Raw genomic sequence first — 26,586 nt, forward strand, 5'->3', positions numbered from 1 at the left:
TAAGGGAAAAGTAGTCCATCCTAAGAAAAAGTGATACTTCGTTGTGACAGCAACCTTTCTTCATGCTCCTCCTAGCAGGCTGATACCTGATCCTGGGCACAGATCCTTGGAAATACGTCTCCCTGACCTTAGAGACATACGTTAGGTCAGTGGTTCCCAACTTTCCGGACCAATAGACAATTGACAACGATCAACATTTTTCTCAAATCATCACACACGCTTACCATCAACCTTGTGACTGGAAACTTAGTAAAGGTGATGTGAGGTCAGCAGCATGGCTCTAATGCCTTCTCCACTACTCTTGCAGAATGACCAGTACTCAGCGGACACAGGTGAAGAGTCTCCCTCAGTTGGAGTAATCTCTGAGAAACTTTGAAATTGAATTTGTTCACTGGTTCCCAAATTTTTACAAGTTGTTTTATACCAAATCCCAGGAGCCAGCTGCCTCCTGTATCATCATCCAGGCATAAGACACCTCCCAGACTGCACTCTCCCCTTTTCTTGGCTGCCAAGAACCAGCCTCACCTTCCTAAAAACCACTTCTGTATCCCTCACCCTACAGACAACATCTCATGCCACCCTTGCACTTTGAGGATAAATACAAAATGATTCTTCCAGTAAGGAAAGAGGGAACACAACCATCTTCTGTAATTACACATATGGGATAAAAGCACAAAACACACAACCACCACAGAAATCAATTAAATAAAGTTAGACACAACCAGACAACTTGCAGGGACAAGAAAGTAAAGAAAAAGATTAAAGGGAGAGCTCCTGGGGGATGAGCAGGTGGAGTGGGGCAGGTGGACTGCGACTTGAAGCTACAGGTAAGAAAATGGACTTTTGATGCTGGATTCCTTTTGTGATCGTACATTATTGAATAGCTCTTTGCCAGCCTCAGGCAACAGACCTAACCCCAAAACTACATTTTTCCCTCAAAGAGAAGAAACCTGTTAGACCCCAAGATGTACTCAATTCATCCAATGAGAAAGGAGAGGCATCAGCTCCAGAGAGCCCTTGCAGCAGTAGGACCTCAGGAAAGCAGCTTTAACAGCTTCGTTTAGACCTTCTGAAACAGGTGGGTTTTCCCTGAAAAGGCAAAGTTTACCAAACAGGGGCACACATTTCTTATCACTTCATTACTTTCTTACTGGCACTATAATTGTGGAGTCTTCTGGGCAGCCAAAGAAGTTTTATGGGCCCAGAACAGACTAAAAAATGGATTACCAAGCAACATCTAGGGAGAAAAAAAATGCACCTATCTCACTCTGGTTTTTAGTGTTAATGCTCTTCCTATGTATACTTCATTACGTTCTTAAATTCTAGGTTGCCCAGTGTATAGTATTCTCACCACTGTTAGAAATCCACCAGCATACACACAAAGCACTTCAGAACGGTGACAAAGGTTTGGCAGAAACCCCATTTAAACTGCCCACATCAGTGACTTCCCACATATTTGTACTAGTGATGGGCTGCTTCAGCTAGGCTTTACCTTGGTTATGGAATGCTCCAGCTTTGTCTTGGATGACCAGGTAAAAATTCTTTGGTTATTGAAAAAAAGTGAAATGGGAGCATTTCCAATACAATACTTTGATACTTGTTAAGTTGAATAAAACTGAGCATTTTTTGTGACTTGTGCTATACGTTTTAATTCACCTTCCTGAATAATTTACAGCATTTTTTACTACACGTAAATACAATTACCTGTTCTTAAAAATCAAAGTATTGCAATATGTTTTCATCGAGTTTGTGTGAGTAACTGCATATTAAAATGGCAAACATCCCTTCCAATAACATCCTGGCAGAGTTTGCTTCTTCTGTAAGTAATAAAAGTGGAGGGGAGCAAATCCAAGATGTTTGGCTGCAGCACCATGAGACAGCTGATGTGTTCCAAATGTCTGTCAGGTCACTTTGCAAAATCAACCACTGCTAATCAATACTGAAATCTTTCTCTCTCTGGCTTAACTATATTTCTGGTTTTGTTAAACAGAAGAAAATTGCCAATTACTTGGACTCTGCCAGACCACACAGCTAGGGGAAACATACTGTCAACCTGACTGGTTCGGTTAAAAGTTAAGATGACGTAGTTCAATTGCAGTTCAATTACAATACTTAATCGATCACTAACTGTGCATGCAGGTTTTGTGAAATAAGCTGCAGCATCCCACTGTTGGTTTTCACAAGAAGAAAGTCAGTCTCCACAGGCTGTCTTGTTCGTATGCATCCAGCCATTTTTTTTTTTAGAAGCCTCAAATGCAGCTTTGCATTTCTGGGATGCAAGCCTTTCTTCATCTCCATTGCTCGGCCCAGAAGTCACATCCTTTTCTCTTTTCATATATCTTCCTTTTCTTGATTCTGAGCTACTTGGAACAGAGATCATATCTCTCTCTTTGTTTGGAAACTCTAGATCAGCTTGTACATTGCAGTGGTATAATAAATATAAAGTAATAAAAATGTTAGGAGAGTCCTTAGAAAAGTCCATGTTATTTTTACAATTACTCATGCTGTCACTATTTAAGAAACGATGCCAGGAAGATCTAGGACTTGAAGGGGACTTATAACAATTTTTGTAAGAATACACTATTGAAATGATGATGTTACCAACAGCAAAGTGTTTTGCAAGGTGTACGGCTTCTCCTGCTGCTTTTGAGTGCTTCTAACAGATGTTCAATTTCAAGTGGTCTGCAGACACCAATAGGCTGATGGTTTTGCAGGAATCGGAGCAGCAGATGTGCCCTGCATTATGTTTTGCTATTCCCTTTATGAATTGGTATGTCACTCCATGGGTTTATAGCTAGTTAATTTTGTAATGACATCACTATTTCTATACTTTTAATGATTCTCACAGGATTTAATTTCTCAAATAACAGAACTCTTGATCCTGGAATTGCTATGCAAAAGCAATATATAATAAACCGATTTGTTTACATGATGCAGTTCTATTTCCCAGCAAATGTCTTTGCTGATAGCTTTTAGGTAATGCTGGTATGCAGGTTAATTCTTCCAAAGACTACAGATTTACAACATGGCCTCATTTCAGGGCTCTAGACTTAATGTCTGTGCATCTCTCTACAGGATCTTTACCCTCACACAAGTATCTCTCAGTGGCTGGAAGGAATGAGGATAAGAAGGGAGTAAGGATAGAAATAAAGGGGATTTCCATTGGCTCTGCTGTAGCCCCTAGGTATTGCCCCTGTCAGGTGCTGCGCTCCACGGCAGTGTAACATTACTGCTTCCATGGTACCCAAATAAAATCACAATGCACAGGAAACTGCACTGCATTTTCCGCTGAAGGTGACCTGACCGTGACAGGGCAGTGCTCCGGCTTTTGGCTTGGATGCTTTCAATCTTAAAAGGAAGCCAAGTTTTTTCTCCCTCAAATACAGTCACAGAGGTTGTTAGAGCCCAGAGGTTTTCGAAGCCCTTGGCCAGAACCTCTGATAACAGCTGTGGGTTGCACAGAGCAGGCAGCAGGACACCACCTTTCTGTCCTGGAGTATTCAGTACTATTAAAGAACATCTTTCTTTTTGATTTTAAAAACAAGGAGGGAAAAGTGCTGCTATTTTAGTTATACTTAAAGGACTTTCGGCATTTCCTTTATAAAAACTAATGTTTAGGCATTTAAAAATTGACTGGAAAAAAATATACAGATTGTAAAAGGTTCTAGTTAGGTATGTTATGTTATGAAAGCCTTGAAACACACCTGAAAACTTTTAACTTTGAGAAGTTACAACTGCATAAGCATACATTTTTCCACCCATGATAGCTCGGAAAATATATTCCCCCATTACTGCGAATATGAAAATACATCTTTAGTAAAAGTCAGCTTTTGAAAATCATCTAAGACTTGAATCTACAGAATGAACACTACCCACTCTTACATGCCATTAACTGAGCTAGCTGAAAGATCAAGGCTTCAATTTCTAAGAAGCAACTAGATAATTTTTGCACACACACAGAGGAGAATGATCTTCAGTTGTGACCACAGGCAGAGTTTCCACAGCCCTTACAGGAGCTGTGCACTCATGCTAGGGTCTGAATCCATCCCTAGGAAGGTAAAAGGATGAGGAAAGTATTTTTTTTTTGAGTTTTCCACAGCATTACTCTTTTTTAAAAAAATCTTCTATTTCTTGAAGTTCAGATTTCTTTTAAAAAGTGAGTATGAGCCTAGCGTGTTAGATTTAAACACATGAACCTCAGGAAAGCTAATGCTGAGGTTAAATTAAATTTGACTGCCCCTTAGCACTGAAAAATAGCAAAGGCCAAGCTCCACCTGGAGGTCCACACCTATTGCTTGCATACATTAGCTGACTTCCACCTAAATTTAAGCTATAAGCAAGCATGTTGTGCAACAGCAGGCAGCACACCGAGCCCATGAACATCTCTACTCCAGAAGCATGTTCCCCAGAGACACAGCACACCACAGGCCCTCCAGACCCACTTTTCAGGCTCTGTTCTGGGCTTCCAAGACACACTTCCTTTGCCTGAACTCAGCATTTCTCCCCCAAAAGCTCCCACCCAGGCCTTTCAGCCCCTCTCCCAAATACCTTGAACTATGAGATGAAAATCATGCTCAAAATCCTTGCTCCTCCAGTGGACCTAAACTACTTATACTGGTGAAGCTCATTTGTGCAGGCAGCTGGACTTCCTCGGGGTCTTTCCTGAGAAATAAGGACCACCATAAAGCTGCAGGTGTAAGCCATGGGCGCATTGCCTTGGTCCAGCCTTCTCCAGCATGGAGGCATGGCCATATAGAGACTTCCAGTGCATTTCCAGTGCTTCCCCTTCTTCAAAACCTGAACTCCTGGCCAAAACACACACCCTACCGCCCATGCACTTTTCCCTGTGGAGACTATGAAGGAATGAACACACGCACAATGGCAGATGTTGGGCACATTGCTCACTGCACAACCTCAGGGAGCTCAGATACAGCACTTGGGAGCTCAGCAGCCAAACCCAGATGAGACCTGCTATATTTAGGGTACAACTCCTTTCTAAAAATGCATTATCTAGACAAAACAGTTGAGTATCTTAGGGATGCAGGTTCTGGTTTTCCGAATATTTCTGTATTTACTCTGACATTTCCTCTGAGTGCGTGTGGTGTTTTGAAAGGAAAGGAGTCTTCTGTTGCTTCAGGCCAGTCCTTCCTGTTTGTTAGTTATCCCAAACCTAAGTTTGCATGTGAATAAAACTGTTGCTTTAAGTCTGATTTCAAACATGTGGTAAAGGAGAATCTAACAATTTTATGAGATACAGTTACTTTTGTAGAGGGTGAGTTTGCCCTGGGGAATTTTTTCCGACTAGATTTATCACAAGTTTTTTGAACCAGATAATTTTGTTTGATAGCACATCTGGCAGCATCATAAAATCTTGACGTCCCAAGCTATTACACAGGAATTACTTTTGTAAATCATTTATGAATATTACTGATGTAGGCCTATTCTGGGCAGTAAGAAAGGAAACGGAGTGCTGAAGGACAAAGGAAGGGAAAAAGGATTCCCTGCCCTTTTGGGGCTCATCAGATAGGGTGGGTATTTATCATTTTAAATGGGAAACATGCTGCCATTGATACAGCTGAAAAGTCCACATAACACAACTTGTTCCCCATATTCCCTAAACAACAAAAGGGGAAGATATTCTACCTAAGGACAACCATTAATCGATCTCTCCTGAAGAAAATTTGTGCTATCTGAATCTTAAATAAGGCTTTCCAATTAAATGCTGCATATTGCTAAAAGCACAGTAAACACAAACCAACAACCCAAGAAGAGTAAAGGAGGAAAGTCTTACCAAGACCAGCACAGAGCCAAAATAAAAAGCACATTTTAGCTGAAATAAAAAAAAAAAAAAAAGGAAAGAAAAAAAACCTATTCACAAAAATCCCCATGGTGACATGCCTTTTGAACACAGCAACATGACTGAATGGAAACTCTCCACGTAATTAAAATAACATGATTAGGTTTTCGTAAAACTGTAGCTGCTAAACATATGCCTTCAGATGGAAACCTGGCTAAACAAAAGCTTATGTTCGCTTTCAATAACATGATCTATCACACGATTAACAATTTCGAAAGACTGCACCTATCAGTTTGGATTGGAAACACATCAGACATTGAGAAAAATTTGGTGCCACTACCCTGCCAAACCCTAAGTCTGTCATTATATTCCTTTTGAATGATATACTGTGTGTTTCATTTGCAATGGATGAATTGACAGCAAACCCACCATCATGGGGCAGAGAGGCGACAGAGGAGTCACCCAGCAGGACCCAGCAGAAGGGGACTGGAACCAGCCCTTCTCTCTTCATTCCTGACATCCCAAACACTGGCAGCTACTGGGTGTTATTTTTGTTGGGCCAGAACAAAGGAAAAGGTCATTCACAATACTCCACAGAAACGTATTTCCAACCTTAGGTAAGAAGGCATTTTGTTGGGGAATTTCCTTACTTCAGGGCCCATAAGAAGGGAAGGAGCAATTCTCTGATAGCTTCTACGAGACTTCCAGACACTGGGCTCCTTCACGCTACAGCAGGTCTACGAGGGATGCAGAGAGCCATTATACAGAGCACGTGCCAGAATTACGCCACACACTCCCCCTGCCAGAGCAGAAAATTTCCAAATTTGGCTTGCTCCCAGGAAGCAAATTCTTGTCTATACACACCCAGAATTAATTTCTTGCAGATGAGCATGCTGCCCACGAAAATCTGAAGTGGACTGCATCTGCAGGGTGCTGAAGATTCACCTTGGCCTAGCACAGCTATGGCAAGGGCACAGAGTTGAGAGGTGCTCACTCCTGTTTTTTTTAAAAAGGGGCAGTACTGAAAAATGAAGCTCTAACGTGAAAAAATAAGTTTAATTTTTTGACAGTTTCAGGTTAACTAGAATCAGAAAATGAAAATGTAACACAGTTTTATTAATTGACACGTGGATGCTTTCAAGCTGCACAAAGAGCCCAACCAGGAAAACCCCCATAATATAAACAAAAGAAAGAACTGAAAAGAAATGGTAGTTTCCGAGGTCACGAATGATGTCTGCAAGGTACCATCTGGACATTGCTCCTCAGACTTGCCAGCATGAGGCAACACTGGCTGTAGCTAAGAAATCTGATATCCATATTCTGTTTATCCCCCTCTTTCTGAATGCAAACACATGTTCCATCTTCTCCATAAAGACAGGCAATACATGCACTGAATAGGTACATTAAAAACTCTTAGAAGTCATATGTTAATTGCAGACACATGTAAATGACTATGTAGCAAGCCTTCCTAGGGAGACAGAACTGGAAAAAAGGGAGACACCACACTAAAATTAGAAGGCATGAAAAAGCTCAACAACATAATCAAGTGAGGTTGATTCATGTATTCTTTCCTAATTCAAGACAACTATTATAATATTATTTCAGACAATTTTAGAGCGCCAGAGAGTGCTGAGGGGTTTTTCTTTTTAGTCCACAACAGACAGCACTTGCCTCAGTAACTGTGCTGAGGGAAGAAAATCCATCATGTATTAACCATACTCCAACCTCCAGCAGAAATATTCCCCTTTTTGTGAAGTAAAGTGAGATGTGGGAGTCCTTGACCTTTTAAGTAATTAAGGAAAACAGAGACATTCTTGTTTTTATTAGAGACACACTAAACTATTTGAAAATAATTTGAATAGCTGGAGAATTAGTGTATTTGCCTGTTCATGAGTAGTGCAGATAGTTTAGAGTTCTCTTGGGGGCAACACATCGTAATGAATATCTGCTATTCATATTTAATGCAATCTGCCAAAGAGTGCTTTTGGGAGGACTTTCTGTGTCAATATAATGATTAACAACAGAACTGGAAAAGTAAATGAATTCCTGCAATGGGTGGGGCTGGCAAAAATATCTTGCAGTACTACACCAGTAACACTGGATTTAACTGTACTCTTTCAATGATACCAGTGGAAAATCCATTTCCCAGAAGAAGGGGGTGGGAGGGGGGGGGGGGGGAGCAAGCAATCTTTAAGTTGGAGTTCAAGTGGTAAATAACCAGCAGTAATAGAAGGAAAAACAATTCCAGCAGAAAACAACACTTAAAACAACAATCTGCCTTGCCTGGACATGTCTGAAAAGCCTGCGATGCAACACTGACTGCTAAATATAATAATTAGTATTTGCATAGCACTACCGGGAAGTAATGGTGTAGTTAGCTCCTTGTTTACCTCTTGCAGTTCCTCAGATGATCTTACTTTCCATACATTTTCACATACTTAAAAAGATTTACATAAAAAAGAATATAAAGTCCTTTATTCTTTACAATGCACTTTAAAAACACCCCAGACAGGAGAGTATGGAAAAGCTTGGCCAAAATACAATGAATGACCTTAGTTCGGATTTTTCTCCCTGACATCCCAACAGCCCTCTAAATAACATATTCACATTTATTTATTTATTTCATCTGGATGAAGCAATCTCACTAAGTTTACATGAATTCCAGGACATTCTTGTATCAGGTTCACTGCTCTCCCCTGCCCCCTTACCAAGCTACTCCTACTCCTCCCTTGCCACAAATGACAGCAAAATACTGAGGATCCAAAGGCTCACATCAGCAGCCTAAGGGCCAAAATGTGGTGGGGGGCTAAAGGCAGAATACGGGGTTGTGCCCATCAAATGTCATGGTCTATGCACATCGCCCCGTTCAAGCAGGATGCTCAATCCAAGCAGAAAGAGAACAATTGCCCACCAAAGTGTTTTATTATTTAGTGACTCCCACGGTGGTTATTGTCTAGACCCTACTTTAATCGGATCTAGGATGCACTCAGTGACTATTTTCATCACAGCATTAGCTCAGGTAAGTTTCTTCCTCCCCCCATGACACAGTCTACAGCTCACACCAACTGGCTTTGTTAATGTAGTAGTCTTTACCCATGTCAAACTAATGCTGTAAAACTCGCTCTGGTGATGTAACATTAAAGAAACCAGCCTTACAAAGACACTCCACCAACGAGCAGCATGGCTTCATCTTCCCCGTGCTGAGATCCACCTGTGAAACGGCAACATTGCTGTGTGCCTTGCCATCAGCCATAATACAAAGACACCTCACCAGTTTTCAACTCGGTGGACACACTACACTGAGCGATGTGCCTTTACATGCCTGCCCTCTCAAATTTCAGGTGGTGCTTCACTTGGTTAGGGTTTTTTTTAAGATAATTTTTTATAATTAGTCTTTTTCTAGAAATTAAAAGTTGCAGTTGATCCACAACAGATGCTTCATAAAGAAGGTAAACTCTTTTTAAGCTGGTTTTCTAACACTGTGACAGTTGCCTTACTGGTCTCTGGCAACAGCACTACCAGCATTAGTTCTCATGATGGCAAGACGGGTCCCTTCCTCCAGGACTAATAAAGAGCAGAGCAATGCTGCCCAGACACCAGAATCGCCCATGTGTGCCCGTGCGATCCCACTTGCCTGAACCTGAGATGCTTTCACTTCAATAAAATGTTATGTAACAATTATTTACCCATATTTATTTCAGCCTCCTCCAAATATTTCACTAACATTTTGTGATTTTCCTGTTGCAAACATGTCAGGCTCTGCAGGACTTTTGTTAAGCATCCATTTCCCACAGCTGCTCCCTGTCTGGCAGAGCGCCGAATCCTGTGGGGCTGGCGCATGACCCAAAAAGCACGGGAATGCCTCCAGTTTCGCCTTCCCTTACCATTTCTAAATGAGCTAAGCAGTAACCTCCTGAAACAATCTTTGATATATATAAATATTTTTTTAAAAAATATAGAAGCAATTCCTCATTATTAGTGCAACCAGGGAACCCTGCGTGCCATCTGATCTCAGGAGTGAAAACGTCTGCTCTGTGCAGCAAGGGGTAAAACAGTGGTAGGTAAATCAATCGGACTTATAAAAGTAATGATCTTCTTGACCGTGGTCTTGTTCAGTGCTAATGCGTAGTTCATGTATGCATAAAAATGGTATTTTTTTCATCTTCTGACCTCTTCAGCACTGTGACCAGCCCTCTAATTATTAAGTATTTTGCACTATGTATCTCAGTATAAAAACAGAAGCCAAGTCACAGGTCACGGAAGCAACACCATTATTAAAATCAATGAAACTAAATCACTCCATCCTGAACGTTTATTGTAAGCCCCTTGTGCCCACAAAATTCATACATCTAAAATACACTGTATGTCTAACAGGACTGGAGATGCCTACCCCAACAGTAGATTAAGATAACAGTGCAACTTGGTATAAGGTTTTCTGCCATCACGGCAAGTCTAAAACCAAGACAGAACAAATAAAACAGGACAATAACATGAAGGCTTGAATGACTGTAACTTCAAATAGAAGCTGTTGAATTGCACTGTTTTAAAAAGATTAAAGAGATCTTTATAGCATTCCTGTTATGTAAAATAATTTCTATTGGATTCTGCATGAATGGAAGGAATCTGGAAAATAAATAGTACAATAGCGTCTAACACATAGAGAGCAGTGGTTTGGCCAAATTTTAATTTCTTCAGGTCTTTGCAAGTGAGATCTATACCCTTCCACCACCCAGTATACATTCTAACTTTAATAGAGGCCATCAGTCATGCTGACCTTGGCCCATTTGTGTGGCTTTGTTGTAAAAAAAAAAAAAATTACAAAAAAATGCACAATGAAAACCAAAAACCTGTAATATAACCCAAAGCTCAACCTGCTTGTTTCCAAGAACTTGTTTCTATGGCTTTAGCAACATTAACCTCAAGCTCCAGAATCCGAAGTCTAGAGGTTTCAGAACAACCCAGACTGTTGTCAGCAAAGGTAAGAAGACAGAGGTATAAACCAGAAGGGTCCTCCTGCTGGGGATTGTGTCTGAAAAGACATTCTCATTCAAGTCACCCTCCTCCCTATCTTGCCAATTTTAGCTGGTATTTTCAAACACTATTGCCTTGAGGTATGCACAACAGCTGCCAGGCTTTCATGATCAGGCAAGGCAAGCCAGTGCTGCAAAGCACCTTGACAAAAGTACTGCCCTAAAAATGCTGGGACCAGGGCATAAAGACGCAAACCCAAAGACACAGAAGTAGCCACTTTGTTCACATATTGACAGAAATTCGTACTTGGCACTATTTTTTTGAAAGGCTGAATGCTGACTGGTTTATTAATCATTAACAATGCATCCACGATGCAGTCTTAATTCCACAGGAACAATTCATGGGAAGGAAAAACTCTGCATACCTGATCATATACATTTGGTATTTACCAGTGTACACCACTCTTCAGAAGTTTTGTCTTCACTGTTTTTTTCCTGTTCATGTTTGGAGCTCTAACTTCACGTGCTTTCTGTTCAAAGATGTACCGGGGGCACTGCTACAACAAGTCTCTTTTCCCTTTAATAGAAAGTGTGGTTTTTCTGCAAATGTGCTGCTCAGTCAAGACCTTCTCATATTGAACAATCACAGTAATGTATTTAGACAAGCACCTTCACAACAAACTGACCTGCAAAGCTGTATGCATTCCAGTTTTCTTCACATGGGTGATAAATACATCAGTCACCCACTGTAAAGACCTCCAGAGATGTTATCTTGTCCACGTGACGCTACTTAAAGAGTTTATACTTGGGATAGCTTTGTTTGGAGCCACTTAAACATATATAAAACTAAGACCAAGCAGAAAATGTGTGTTCACCATAAAGTGATAAAAAACCCCTTGCCCAGCTAATACACTCAGTGGTGCTGAAAATTTGAGTGTGCTGCATGTGGAACTCAACCATAGACTCAAGGGCTCATTCTGCAGCCATAGGCAGCTCATAGCTACTAATTGTCCACTGGGCTGCTCTTCACAAGCTGCCCAGGAAGAAAGCAGTACTTAAGGAAGAATACAAAAGCAGTATTAATTGCAACTTAAGAGAATTCTGTACTGAGGAATCACCTCTGCTCATGAATACACAACAGTCAATTTTTCTTTAAACGCAACATCAGATTCTGCAGCTAACACAACAATGCAGAATATGCCAAAATCCATAGCAGATTTTATCATCCCTGGTCTCCACAGCTTTGGTATGTCATATAGTTGCATGTTTATTTTTTATAAAAACAAGATTAAGTGAAAGTAGTATTTCAAATCAAATGCATGGTCTTCGCCCAAGTAAAATACATCACAGATGAACAACTGCAATTACTCTTTAAAACAATTTCAGAACAAACACGATCAGTCTTCGTTAGAGGAAAACTGGTCAATAAAAGCTGTTAATACCAAGCACTTACTTGCAGGTGACGGGGTGCTGCATCCGCTAGTTGGTGGGTGACTCTGGAGTCCATGGAGGGAAGGTAGTGACAGTCCACCGATGACTGGAGGAAAAAGTAATGGATATGGTGCTGCTGGATAGTGAGTCATATGTCCATTCACTGTTGGTACTGGACATGTGCGGCTACTGGTTGTCATGTTAACACTTCACAGTGTATAAATATTATGTTGCATCACTCCAGGCCAGCAAACAGATACTTCAACTTGTGAATGAAGGGGGCTGTCAAGCCTACCGGTACAGCTTGAGCTGGACTGTGTGATGGTGAGAAGGTAATTCACTCGATCAGGTCTGTCGTATATTTCATCGCTGCTTCTTACTGTTCTCTTTCCCAGGACATTCTTGCTCTTACAGACCGTGGGCAGAAAGTCTTCTTACTTTGGGTATCAGAGTGCAGTTCAGTTGCTTATGCAAATGTTTTTCTGGGGGGACAGTTGCTCTCTACAGACACATACTCACAGAGCCTGTGGGAAAAAGAAAACAATATATTGATTATAATATACATATTTTTAATATATACACATACAAAAATATTTCATTCCTCTCCTACTTTTGTTAAGTGATTACTTATTTATCAGTATCCTACAAGATGAGCTTACCTGGGGGTAAAATTCTTACTCTACTGAAGCTAACAGCAGAACACCCATTAACTTGATTTCCCTGCCCAATGGGTTACACCAAAAGCAATTTCTGGTAGCGGCAATCTTGGTTTGGAAATCGCCAGTTTTGAAACTGATGCATCAACAACTACCTGAAATATTGATACCAGTGGAGAAAAAAAAAAATTAAAAAAAATCAACCTCTAAAAAATTTCCATGTACATGAAAGCTTTGAGTTTCCACATAGAAGAATGAACGACACTGAGGAGGCTCTCTGCTTGCTCCAATGCCATGGCTCAGGCAGGGCACTGGAGACTTGTGTCTGAGGGTGATTTTGTATTGGACTAAATCTAAATACTAATTTATTTACCAATGATTGTTCTTACAAAGGATAGTTAGTTTATCCTATTGACATGTAAGAGCCCTCACCGATCATTCTCTCTTTTTTCATTTTTATTTTTCTTGGGGGGGGGGGGGGGGGGGGGGGAGGAGGAACTGCCTTTATCACCATATAAACAAGCACCTGTTATTTCATAAGCCAAGTGACATGATGGCAGTAACACTGCTCCTGTGCTCTGTCATGACCAGCATTTTCAAAGTCATCTACAGCTACACACCTTCCTTAGTGTTTCACCCAAATGGCTGGTGCCTACCAAGGGGTCTTCCTTTTCTCAGTCTCTGTACTGAAAATCTCAGACTGACAACAGGGCACTTCTCAGCAGTGAAATTTGCTACTGCTTGTTTAAGTCCACGTACAGCAAACGGCTGCTCTTGGAAACAACCTGCTTGTGCAACACTAGGTAAGTGCTACTAGTGTCTTGTAAGCTACTAGAAAGGCTGCAATTGTTCCATAGTGCAAACTTTACTCCCATAGTTACTTGCACACCGCTCCAGGTAAAAGCTGGGAAGTGGAAGTACTGCAACTGGCTCCTAAGCATCACCCTGCATGAGGAGTCATCCATCCCCTCCAACACACCCTGTCGGAGGGAGACAGTAGGAGCCAGAGAGCAAACTCAAGCACCCAAATGCAAGGCAGTCCAGGGTCGCCTAAAGGCTTTGCTTCCTGAGACAACATGCTATGTGCCCTTGCATCTGATACAGTCAATGATCAGTAACAACATCCACCACTATATAGCATTTTTATTCATAATTCTTTGAAATTATAGCCTGAAACCAAAGGCAAGAAGATTTTTGGGTGGGAAAATAAAGGCAGCAGTGAAATGACTTGTCAAGGTCACGAAGCAAAACTGATGCAGAGGAAGGAAACTGTGACAATGCAACGTTGACTATCACTACTGCTACTGTCTACTAGTTGTCGGTAAGAATTCAAATGAGCAAGGAAAAAAAGGAATAAACCCAACCCCAAATGCATATGTTTGCCTGTCAGAGAGCAGAGGAGTGTTTCTGCTCTGTGTGGAATACCAGCAAAGGTTACCAGCTGTGCATGTTTTCAGACAGCGATTTCTGCTGAGTGCAGCCTGCTTGGGGATAACAGAAATGTAGCTTGTAAGTATTTGATAACCGTGTAAATTATGCAAAAAATACCTTTAATGCTAATGGAGACAGACATATGCAGGGATGAGACTGTAATGGGGGGTATAGTGAGCTAATGCACAGCTGTTGGCCATGCCGAGCTCGAGGACCACGTGCCTAGAGACTGGTGAAACCAGACAGATCTTTTAAGGAAGCCTTAACAGCCAAAATATATCGACTCATTAACAACACAAAATGAGATGAACCATTGCAGGTGACTGTTAAAGCTTTATGAAGCTTAAGAAACAGGGAAAGTGAAGTATCAAAGGAATACACACAGAACTAATGTTTTCTAAAGAAACTCCACAAGAGCCACAACAATACCACGCTTCAAAATGTGTGCAAAAAAGCAGAGGGGAAGGTCATTGATGAAAACCAGCCCCCAAATTCTATGCATTAAATCAATCACAGAACAAGGTCACCTATTGTTAAATTATGTAGGGCTTTGGAAATAAAATTCATCTCATAAAAGCACAGAATCATAGAATGGTTTGGGTTGGAAGAGACATTAAAGATCATCTAGTTCCACGGCCAGGGACACCTTCCAACAGACCAGCTTGCCCAAAGCCCCATCCAGGCTGGCCTTGAACACTTCCAGGGATGGGGCATCCACAGCTTCTCTGGGCAGCCTGTTCCACTGTCTCATCACCCTTGCAGTAGAGAATTTCTTCCTTATCTCTAATCTAAACATACTCTCTTGTAGTCTAAAGTCACTGCCCGTTGCCCTATTGCTACAGGCCCCACTAAAAAGTCTGTCCCCATCCTTCTTACAGTTCCCTGTAGATACGGGAAGGCTGCTAGAAGGTGTCCCCAGAGTCTTCCCTTCTCCAGCCTGAACAACCACAACTCTCTCAGCCTGGCTTCATAGCAGAGGTGCTCCAGCCCTCTCATCATCCTTGTGGCCCTTCTCTAGACTCACTCCCAACAGGTCCATGTCCGTCTTTTGCTGGGGCCCCCCAGAGCTGAATACAGTACTCTGGGTGGGGTCTCATGAGAGAGAAGCACAGGGGGAGAATCACCTCCCTCAACCTGCTGGCCACGCTGCTTCTGATGTGGCCCAGGGTACAGTTGGCTTTCTGGGCTACAAGTGGACATTGCTGGGTCATGTTGAACCTCTCATCAACCAGTACCCCCAAGGTCTTTCTCCTCAATGCTGCCCTCAGTCCATTCTCTGCCCAGCCTGTATTTGTGCTTGGGATTGCCCCGACCCACATGCAGGACCTTGAACTTGGCGCTGTTGAATGTCATGAGGTTCACCTCTCAGGCCTGTCAAGGTCCCTCTGGATGGCATCCCTTCCACCTCCAACATGTTAACCACACCACACAGCTCGGTGTCGTTGGCAAACTTGCTGAGGGTGCAGTCAAGCCCACTGTCCATGTCACCAACAAAGGTGTTAGCGTCTGCCCCAGTACCAACCCCTGAGGAACGCCACTCATTCCTGGTCTGATCTCCACTTGGACATCAAGCCGTCAACTGCAAAAAACTATCCAATATCTTCAATTATATTTCTATTACCCAGAAAAATGTAGAGCTGATAAATTATATATAATCCCACAATCACAACATCAGATATATTTTTATATTTGACAAATCTTCAGAAAAGCAGCAACTCCTTTAGGTCAGAGGGGAAAAAGGGGCACTCAGGGAAACTTTGGTCACTTCCTCACCACTGGAGGAGTATGTTCTGTGATGGACCTGGTCATGACAAAATGCAGCAGCATTATAGCTCCTCAGTACACAACTCCATAGGAAATAGCTAACAGTGCCAAAACTAAATAATAATCCTGTAATTCTGTATCCTTATAATTTTATGTGAGGTGTAATTATACACTGAAATTACTACCAGAAAGTAGGTTTCTCTTGCCTTACTCAAAAATCACCTTCCTTTCACCCCTCATGGTGGGAAATTTCCTGCAGATAGCTGTGCTGGAGATAAGCCTTCAGCAGTTATTCGTCTCCAAAGAGCTCTTCCCTCCAAATAAAGGTAGAGAGGGAAGACAGTGTAGAAGGCGTGATACCCTAAACAGTGTATTATTTGACTCCAAGTAGGGTCTCTCAGGAGTAGCAGATGTTATAAATGTTCCCATGGCCGAACACCTATACAATGGTTGAGGAGGAAATTGTAGGCAGATACCTACGTTCCAGCAACTCCAGCTTCTTGTAAAGAAGCAAACACCACTCGTGTTCTGTGATTACTGAGGGACTTCAAGTCACCAGCTTTGCTAACAGATATTACAAACCCATCACCCCCACCACTGCACAGCAGAGGACATCACAAGTAGAAAGTATTGCAGCATAGGAAACTCAAAAATCAGTTGTCCCCATTCATGCCAGTTCCATGGCATTAAAGAAAACTCACAAGGCAAGACTTCGCTTGTGTCACCAGACTGACACGTTGATGCCCCTCAACTCACTGATGAAGATCCCAGCATTGGACATCAGCTGCAGACCATTACGCGGCAAATAGTTCCAAGGTGAAAACATCTGTTTTGCTCAACTAAACCTTCACCACCATGCAAAACACTGTAAGACACTGTACAGGTGCCAGCTTTGAGCGTATTTCCCTTTGCTGTCATGTGCTATGGTAAACACCCACAGCTAAAGGAGCACATCCTCTCTGGACTGTGACACTTCCCAGAAGCATCCTTTCCATGCTGTGTGGACCTTGAACGTACTCTCCCTCTGGCCTACACTTGGATTCCCTTGATAAGGGAGCTAATGAGCCTACCCTAAACGGGACAGGAAGAGCCAGCTACCACAGCTGAGGAGCAACCCCAGAAGGAGCAAGCCAGACTGACCGCAGAGTCACCTTGGTGGTGGTTGAACACCCATTCATGTGAGGCAACAGCATGGATTTCTGCCCTGTATGCATGAGGCAAAATTTTCAGAAAATAGCTGTCGTCAAAGCAGTTCAGAGGATCTACCCAGCATACGATGAAAATCCTCTTCCATTAGACTTGTCCTTAGTGACTGTTCATGGGTACAAGGCCGTTAGCACAAACAGTATGGAAAAGGATCATACAGAAAAGTTTCTTTGAAGGCTCACCAAGAGATGATCACATTGTGCACTACATCACATTGAACAGCAGCCAATGACTCTTCTTTGACAGAACATATGCCTCCTTTTTGGTTTTTACAGACCTTTTATTGACTTGACTTCAGTGATAAAGCAGATGGCCACAGGGGAAGGAGGCTACAGTAGCTCTACCACAGAACAGACAGAATATTTATCAGCTGCAGTTAATGCAGCAGGTGTACCCGTCTTTTCCATATTTCTTCTTGGTGTTTGTGTAGTCAAAGAGAAGTTTAAAACCACAAATTTTGAATATCTGCTCCAAATTTTGCTGGATAAACACTGACCCAACTTTTCTTACTGTCTCTTAGCTTTCCATGCATTTTGCACAGGATTTCCTATAGAAAACAGTTCTACTTTCCACACATACATCAGTTCTTCTAGAATGTATTAAATTAATTGATTCTTATTCGTTGTATTAGTTAGCTTACACTTGGTAACACTATTTGGTATTATTGTAACATAATTCATCCTTCTGAATTTTGCACTTGCATAAGATTTTATTTGAATTTATAAAACCCTTTTGCTGTTACAAGTGACTTTGACACACATCAACATCTGGATAGGCAAGAAGCCAAGCCAGGAGGCTTAGCTTATAGTCCTGTGCCAGTAGAAAGATTATGCTCTGCCCCACCTTCTGCCAACATCACCCCCACTCCACATTCCTCTTCCTCCCCTCTCACTGTCCATGGCAGGGAATTAAGTTGTCAGCATTGCAAGTAATTCAGGATTTTTGCCTTTTTTTTTCTTCCCTCACTTCTGAAAAGATTAGTTGGGAGCTCTGCCCTACCTGCAGCACTGTTTGAAATTCAGCAGTCATTTCAAGATACCCGCGACTGTGACACACAGCAAACTTCTAAGCTAAATCCACTATCCCTAAACCTTTCTACTATAATGAACCACTGCTGCTCTTCCTTTACAACTAGGTGACAAACCCACAAATGCAGGAAAGGCACACAACACGAGGACAGGCTCTGCACAGAGTTGGGTGCTGGGGAATTTGCTGCTCCAAGCCCAGTGGTCTGGAGCATGGTTGTCCCCAAAGTTTCCAGGGTCATGGAGGAAGTCTCTTCTAAGTTCATTTCCCATTTTCCTGCCAACGCCAAAAATCCTCTCTCTTTTAAATCTTAGGCTAACTCCTACAACAGGAACCTCTGGACTGCAAGGGCAGCCTGGGCAGCAAGACGGGAGAGGCAAGTTGCTCCTCTCCCAGCAACAAACACAATTCCAGAGAAATTTTGCTTGCAAAACGTTTCAACAACATATTACATCTCTTTCCCAAGGGACAGAGTTGATGGAGTCCTTATTTATTAGAGGGCTTTGAAACATATTCTAATGCTGTTTTCAAAACAAGTCAAGATCTAATAGTTTTGAGAACCCTTACTGTATTTAATGTACAGTTTGTATTGAAATCCCTGATTATGCATATGCTTTCTATTATGCTAGCTGATGGTGTTGCATTGAGTAGTACTGAATAATTCAGCAGATTTAGCACGACCCAAGTGTAAATCAGTCAGATACAATAACATGATAACCATGCTGCCTTGAAACTCTTAAAAATGCATGGAAACTTTATTTGATAAAGGGGCATACTCTGTTTTCCACTGGCCTTCACTGACTGAGAGATGTTGCATTTTTGTTTTCTTGGCTATCCAACAAATTTAATTAAACAATAAACTAGTTACCGTGGCAGAAGTAAAAAAAAAAAAAAAAAAACAAACCCAAACCCAAACCAAAAAAAAGCAGCCTTTGGAGTGTTATGTTTCCTTTATTAGCATAGTGATGTGAAACTAAACAGAAAAAGCAATCTAATAACAAACATTCCTTTGAGAAGGGCTCCGGGAGCAAAAGGACATCCACTTATTGTTCAGCCCATCCCATTGGTCCATATACGGCAATAAAGGTACAATAGAAGGAAACAGGAAACAGACTGGCACATCTGCATTATCTTATTAGAGGCTAATGGATATCTGAGAGGAACATGCATCTGATGCTGAATAGTCTGTACCAATCTCCGAAGCAATTACTCTTAATTAGTGGATTCTGTTTATAGATGGAACTTAGTGTACCCTTCTGTATCAAAGAGATGCAGGCATCTGGCGAGAGATATGGTTTTCTTAAAGGGAAAGCGCTAGAGCACAATGTGAGGGTTGGGCTGGTTTGCTGGTTGGTGTTCTTTTTTTTTTTTGTAAATAAAAGCTCTCTGAAGCATAACATTCTACTGTATTATTAATCAAAAGAACATGCTGGTTTAAAAAAATGAAAGGAAAAAAAAGGGACCATACTGTTAATCTCAAACTCTGAAAGTAAACATAGAAAGCTAATACTTGCATATGAATTATATGACAAAAACCACTTTGATGATAAGCAAATAAACAACTGAGCCTAAAATTTTAAACCGCTGGCCAAAAAGCTTAAAATAGCAGCTTAAGTCAGAAGAACAACATCTGCATTTTGTATCTGCCAAGTCTGCAGCCAAAAAAAGTAAAGCACTCTATATGACCAGATGCATGAATAAAAAAGAAAATGTATGAAACAGAACTTCAGAGTCAGTTTATTGAAAAGCGGATCTGTAGCTCTTACATCCCATAACCATAATTGTCATGTATTTCCAACTATAGGTGCATGACGTATGGGAGGAGAAAAGATAAATTGTTGTAACAGAATTAAGACACTCTTACTATGACACTTTTCCTACATCTTTGTATGTAAGACAGCTGTCTACTGGGTGACTCTGAATTCCTTTTTATCATAAAGCTGACACTTGCAAAACGGCTTTCTGTTTTGTTTGTTTTTTTTTCCTGAAATTGTTAAAGATATAATTAATATAATTAACTCAGTTGTTGTGTATTTGAAGATACTATTGGGAAGTATAAAAAGGCTGGGGGTGGGGTGGGGAGCTTCTTTTCCCTAAGCGGCTATGCTTCGTATTGCCTGCATTGCAAACACACACTGATATATGCCTGGAAAAAAGCAAATCTAAATCTGAAAGGGGAAAAGAAAAAAAAAAAAAAGTTGAGACACAATGACACCCATTTATTTACACACTATACAACAGTACCCTGCTGTGCCAGCTATTGATTTTAGTGGAACTGAGAGTCCATGTTGGAGAGCAGCAGCTGTGAGTACATAGCCTGAATCCTCATATGGGAACAATACTCTATAAGCAGAATAACCTATTTCAGCCAACCTTCGTGTATAACATACAACATTAAAAACACACACAGCTTACACTTCAAAGTCTGAAAGGTGCTATGGTTATTTGTTGCACAAAGGTTCAGGGGAGTTATTAATTTATTTGTGCTAGTACAACACTAGCATAACTAAGACGTGAAGGATTGAAAATCCATGCTTCACGTCTGTTATTCTACGGAGATGTTAATTCTGTTCCATACTAACCATATTTAAGATCCTCCCACTGCATCAGGCAATTTCTCATTTTCTCCTGTTGTTTGCTGTTTTAAAGGGCTGTTTGTATTTTTAAATGAGCTGTGGGGTGGTTTGTTTGAGGGGTTTTTGGGGAGTGGGTGGTGGCTGTGTATTTTTTTTGTGGTTGTTTTTTGTATGGGTTTTCTTGGTTTTGTTTTTTGTTTGTTTGGTTTGTTTTTTTGGTTTTTTTTACAGCTATCTGCATTCCATGTTTCTTTCATTACTCAGCAGTTGCCAAAACTATACTGAGAAGTAAAGATAAATGGTTAGGTCAGGTGATGGGGTTAACAATTTACTGTGTGTACTGCCCTGACAGCCAGATATAGTAGAATTGGCTCATGTTTATTTACAGGATGAGAAGTTGATTTCCTGTGCGGTGGCTTTCCATCACCTTTGTAAGGGACTCTCTTGCAGTTTTCTGCAGAGAATTCAAGGGGCTTTGAATACACTTTGTGCTGGTATATAGGATACTCTGCTTTGTAACTAAATGCATTCCTTCCTTACCCTGCCACATTCAAAAATCCCCATGGACTGTCAAGAAAAGAAGTTCTCTTTCATTTATGGAAACCAAAAGGAGGGTAACTGAGCTTCCTGCTGCCTGAGTTTAAGTGAACCTTTCACTGATTTCCCTCCCTGACTTTAAAAGCTATTTCTCAATGCTTAAAATTGCTCTTTCAATGGAATCAAAACTTCTGTTCTTGCATTGCACTGTCATCTGTTGTTCCTTATTAATGTTTCTAAGGATGTAAACCAGTAACTCCATATTGAAACCATCCTAAATGAGACTATCCCATGGGCTACAGAAACTCAGGAGATAAGAGATTTTTCCAGATCAAACCTGTAGGGGCTTTTTTTCAGATTGAACCTGTTTCCCCATTCCTGCCCATCCCCAAACTCAAAGGGAAGAATACGTCACTTCTCTCAAACACAATTTAGATGATCCACAATTTAAACAGCAGAGGGTAGCCAGCAAAAACAGCTCTTAGAAAGCAGGCTGGTCACTCAAGTCACATACAGCCAGACAGTCCAGCACAACAAAGCTTTTCCCACCCCAGGTGCTATGCCTACTGCTTTGTTCTCCAACCATGTTTTTTCAGTGTGCTTCCTTTCTTCCTGCACAGTTTCTCCCTACAGTTCAGGAAAACTAGACTAGACTTTGTGACCCAAATTGTTCTTTACAGTCCTATATGTCCAACCGGGTGGTTTTATTCCTACCTACCTGTGTGAGGTGGCCACCAATGAAGAGGGAAAATTATCATTGATGGGAGTAAGGAACCCACCCCTTGGGCTCCCCTCTCATCATCCAGTCAAAGCAGAGAGAAAGAATCATTGATAACAACGTTGAGCTGCTACCAGTGTCAACACGCTTCTAAGATTTTGGGAAGATTTACACAGGCCAACAGGTAGCACCCTAACTGACAGCGTACTTAACTATCTATAAAGGAAAGGCAGCATCACTGATCTCTGATTAATTTCAGAATGAGTCATGTTCCCTGTCCAACAAAAAGATCTTCCATTGAAGGTTTTCCCCTTAACTGGTAATTAATCAGTCTTTAACTCTGGCTACAAGGCACCTCAAGACAGCATCACACCGATTCCCAGTCAAAGCAAGTTTTTGTGAGAAGGGCTCTTGGAAAGAGATGGGGGGCCAGCGGAAGGGAGTCTGAGTAAGCAAGGAAAACCACATCCTGCTGTCTGTGTTCAGTAACGTCGTCCAATATTATGGATGTGCAGATGTTTAGATGTTTACAAGTATGCCGATCTCTTCCCAAGTGATGTTATAGCTAGGAGGATATGGGGAACCTCTCTGAAGACTCCCAAGCATGCTCTCAGAGTGCTCATTCTTACCCTTCTAGCTGACGGGAAACATGTCATGGTGACCAATGGCAAATACAGCACATGTCACCGCAACTACTAAAGAGGCCTTATACTGACTGTTCATAACCTTTAAGAGGCCTCCGAGATCAGCAAGAGGGGTCAAGTGATGTTATTGTTTTGGTGACAGACAGAAGATCCCTAGTAAATGATAGTGGCCTGGGAATCATTAAAAGAATGGAGTACTCCATCTGCTCAGAAGCTGAAGAGGGAAGCAGCTTTGGAGGGCAGCTTCTTGACAGAGAAGTACAACTGTCTGGGAGGCCAACACTCTATGGCCACAGTGAGCACTGCAGGTGAACTGCTGAAACAGGATGACAAGATACTTTGTTAAAGGATGCACAAAGAGGTGCAAGACCACTGGTAACTTTTAGTGCTGACAAAAAGTGGGTGCTGGTCTCAAAACCCTAACCAGTGAAGCCAGGAGTCAGGACAGAGGCTCATCAAATGCTCTATGAGTGGCAGGTGCCAAAAACATTAGTGTTGATGGATATGCTTTATCTGTACACCAATGTAGGTGATGCAGTCACTGTAGGCTAATACTGGGAAGGATCAGGGCAATTTAAATTTGCAACATTTGCTGTTAGCCTTCATTAAGACGTCGCTAGAGATTACTGTCCCCGTACGAAAGCAAAACTCCTCCGTCCGCTCAGCCTTAGAGGTATCTTTCTAAGAAGTCTTGGTCTTAGCAGAACCACCACAATAAAGCAAAGCAGCACATGATCTCCCTCCCTGAGGTCAGTAGTCTTCCTCGGCATAGAGCCATGCAGGATATTTTTAGCAGCACAAAGGATGGAACCTAGCAGTCAAATTTAGACAGCCTGGATGTCTAGCTACAACTACACAAGATCATAGCATTCAACTTGCCTTCATTGCCAATTTAAGGAAGAAAAAGCTCTAGAGCTTCAGTTTCCATTTCTGCTTTGTTCAATACCTGGACAACCATTAAATACATGTCTTTTTGTGCCCCACTATGGCAGTGATGTGCTGCCTGGAAACACACTGAAGAAGGGTCACAGTGCAGTATGTGATCTTCACACACGATGCAAAGAAACAAAGACTTCAACAGTCACCAAGATAAACAAAGAGGAGAAAAAGATCCTGTTTCATTTGGAAAACATGCGCTGCAGTGGATGGCTCTGCCTCAAGCCAGCACACTTCACTTTATATGCCACACAGAGATCCTACAAGAGTCCACTTTACCGCAAAGAAAAATTCTGCTATCTGGTGTAATCTAAACTCATTGTGAGGATAAGCATGTGAATTCACTCAAAAAATGAATAATGTTTATTCAGGAGGCTGTCTGAGAAACCTGAATGAAGATTTTGTGTGTAGGGGATGTACCAGAATTGTGAAATGATGAACTAGGCTTCTCAATTCCCCAGAGCTGGGGGCAATTTTTTTTTTAGTTCAATTTTTTGCACTACAAGGCTGGAAATTCTACTTCCTCGGAGCTAGAGGAGTTGGTAATCCTTGCTGCACCCCTTTGTCAAGTGAGGAGGGTGATCCAAGTGGAACAGGGGAAAAATAGGGTTCAAGCATTGGTTGTGAACTTTGTTTCTGAATACTACTCTTTTGGACTGGAGGTGCATCTATCATCTTAATACCATGGAGGTGTGGACAACATGCTAACACAAAATAATTTAACACACAATTTTTCATCTTTTGTTATATATGGCAAGTCTAGTAGTATGTCTGTTGAAAGGATCTGTAATTCCTCTGAGTTATTAGAGTCTTCAGCCCAACTTTACCCAGAAGACAAGATTTCTGCTGTCTACTTCAGGCTCCTGAACCTTCACTTATTACATATCACAAATTCCAATATATTCCCAGTAAGACTCCCTGAGGGTCAGCAGAATATGCCAGAGGGTTGGTGGAGATTATGAACATTTATTTTAAAACCTCTGTTCTCTGTAGCTCCCTGTCACAGGAACAATAGGGTAGCAAAATCAGGAACAAGCGCAACCATTAACTAGGAGGGGACAAAGCCATAGAGTGAATTGCAGAACAAAAATAGCATTTTTATTGTCAATATTTTGCTTAACAGGGAGCCAATAAAGCAATAGCAAAATGCTAATAATACACTGAGATAACACTGCACATGTAAGCACCTTCAGAGCTGTCCTCTGAATCATTTGAAAGTGTTGCAAAACCTTATCAGTCCGGTCATAAGGACAGAGGTGCAATAATCAATCATGGTAGCCACAAAACCAGCATATCTTTTCCACAACCTAACACATCCAGAAGATCTGTGTCCCAGAATTATTCTGCTAGAGGTGCTGGACAGATGGATTGCATTATCAGAAAGACCCAAGTGAACTACGACCTTACATCTCGCTTCCAAAAGCAACCTAACAGGAGCCTAAGCACTGACAAAAATCAAGAAAACTTGTGTCATACACACTGGTTTGCAAAGTAAGATCTCTGATACATTACAAAGGTGTTCTTGTGGTATAAGCAAGCATGTGAATGAACTGCACAGCAATCATTCCCAACAAGTCCACTTCTGAAAGCATGTTTCTACTGGTAACTGCAAGACAACCTTCCTGCTTCTCTGGATAGGGAAACTAGCCTGAAGTGCTTCACATTCACTGTGCAGAAAGAAGTTGCGTGCAGGTTCTGAGGGATGGAGACAGGTAATATGCAACCATGCAGCATTTAGGCCTGCCCAAACCTATTGTCATGTTTAAATATTTTAGCTATAACCACTTTAATCTGGACCCAGGTTAACAGGGCAGCATTTAGCCTCTGAATTGGGATCACTAATTTTTCAGCTCCACTGGCAAAGTAATGTATTAAATTATTAATTTTGAAAGCATTCAAGAAAGTAAGAGTGTGCGTTTTCATAATTACATCATGAGATATGGGTAAAGTATAAAGCTCTCAACAGCATCTGGAATCCTATAGAAGCTGCTACACTTGGCTAACAGTGCCAAAAAAGCTCCTGTTGAACAGTGATGTTGTCAGGCAGCGCTTTCTCCAACAAGCCTCAACCTATTCTGAGGCAACATGAGCAAAACAACAGCAAGCATATTCAGTCTCAGCAACAAGATGTCCATTTCTACAACATCCAACCCACCCATGCCAATAAATGTAAGCCAGTAAGGGAAGTGATGCTCCCAATGCTCCCAGCAGCACTTTCCCCCTGTAAGCCAGGAGTCAAGCCCAGTACGCTGCTGAGTATATGCCAGCACAGACCCATCTCCTGGCACCGACACCACCACCTCTGCCACCATAGCCCATCCTTCCCTTGCGCCTATGAGGCAGTGCAGTCTGAGCTTTTCTGCCAGGTACTCCACTTTTATCATCTAATGATAACATAGCCAGACAGCTAGGCAGGTATGTTTTCCATACCACCTTCATTATATATGTCTGGCAACCACCCTTCCCCACTGCAGCAGCAGGACCTTACCAAGGCTCTTCCTGTATGATTTTCAGGCCAGCAGCACTTAACTCTGGATCCGGCAGCACAATGCACTGCAAAGGAGGCAGAAGAGTGAGAAGCTAGAAACTGGGAAGCCCAGCTGGGTGCCCAAGTCTGATAAGACAATCTGATTTAACCATGCAAATACCAGCAGCCAAGCAGAGCATATCTTTGAACTGGGAATGTCAAAACAGACATGTCACAACAGAGAGCACTCTTCTAACAGCACCTGAAGTCCCTTCAACAGGTGCACATGTTGGGTGAGCAATTGAATTAAGCCCCAAGGAAAAAAAAATGGAGGGGGGGGGGGGGGGGGAGGAGAAATCATCTTTGCTAGTAAGACAGAGCCATTCAAAATCCACTCATGATTTCTGTGATAATAATCAGGCCAAAA

At 41.7% G+C, this 26,586-nt stretch overlaps 1 protein-coding gene across 10 annotated transcripts in view; it reads right to left on the bottom strand.

Annotated features, from left to right (window-relative positions):
• Window positions 1–26,586, bottom strand: part of RARB (retinoic acid receptor beta) — a 334,649-nt gene that overhangs the window by 182,505 nt on the left and 125,558 nt on the right. For 9 of the 10 annotated variants that reach the window (XM_080385080.1, XM_080385078.1, XM_080385069.1 and 6 more), the window contains one exon: window positions 12,221–12,722. In XM_080385080.1, the coding sequence (XP_080241206.1) occupies window positions 12,221–12,398 (178 nt within the window). In that variant the 5' untranslated portion in view covers window positions 12,399–12,722. Of the gene's footprint in view, window positions 1–12,220; window positions 12,723–26,180; window positions 26,246–26,586 lie in introns of those variants that run through there. The other variant, XM_080385076.1, reaches the window with a different exon arrangement.

Source organism: Falco punctatus (genome assembly GCF_963210335.1).
Source record: "Falco punctatus genome assembly, chromosome: 4".
NCBI classification, from domain to species: Eukaryota; Metazoa; Chordata; class Aves; order Falconiformes; family Falconidae; genus Falco; species Falco punctatus.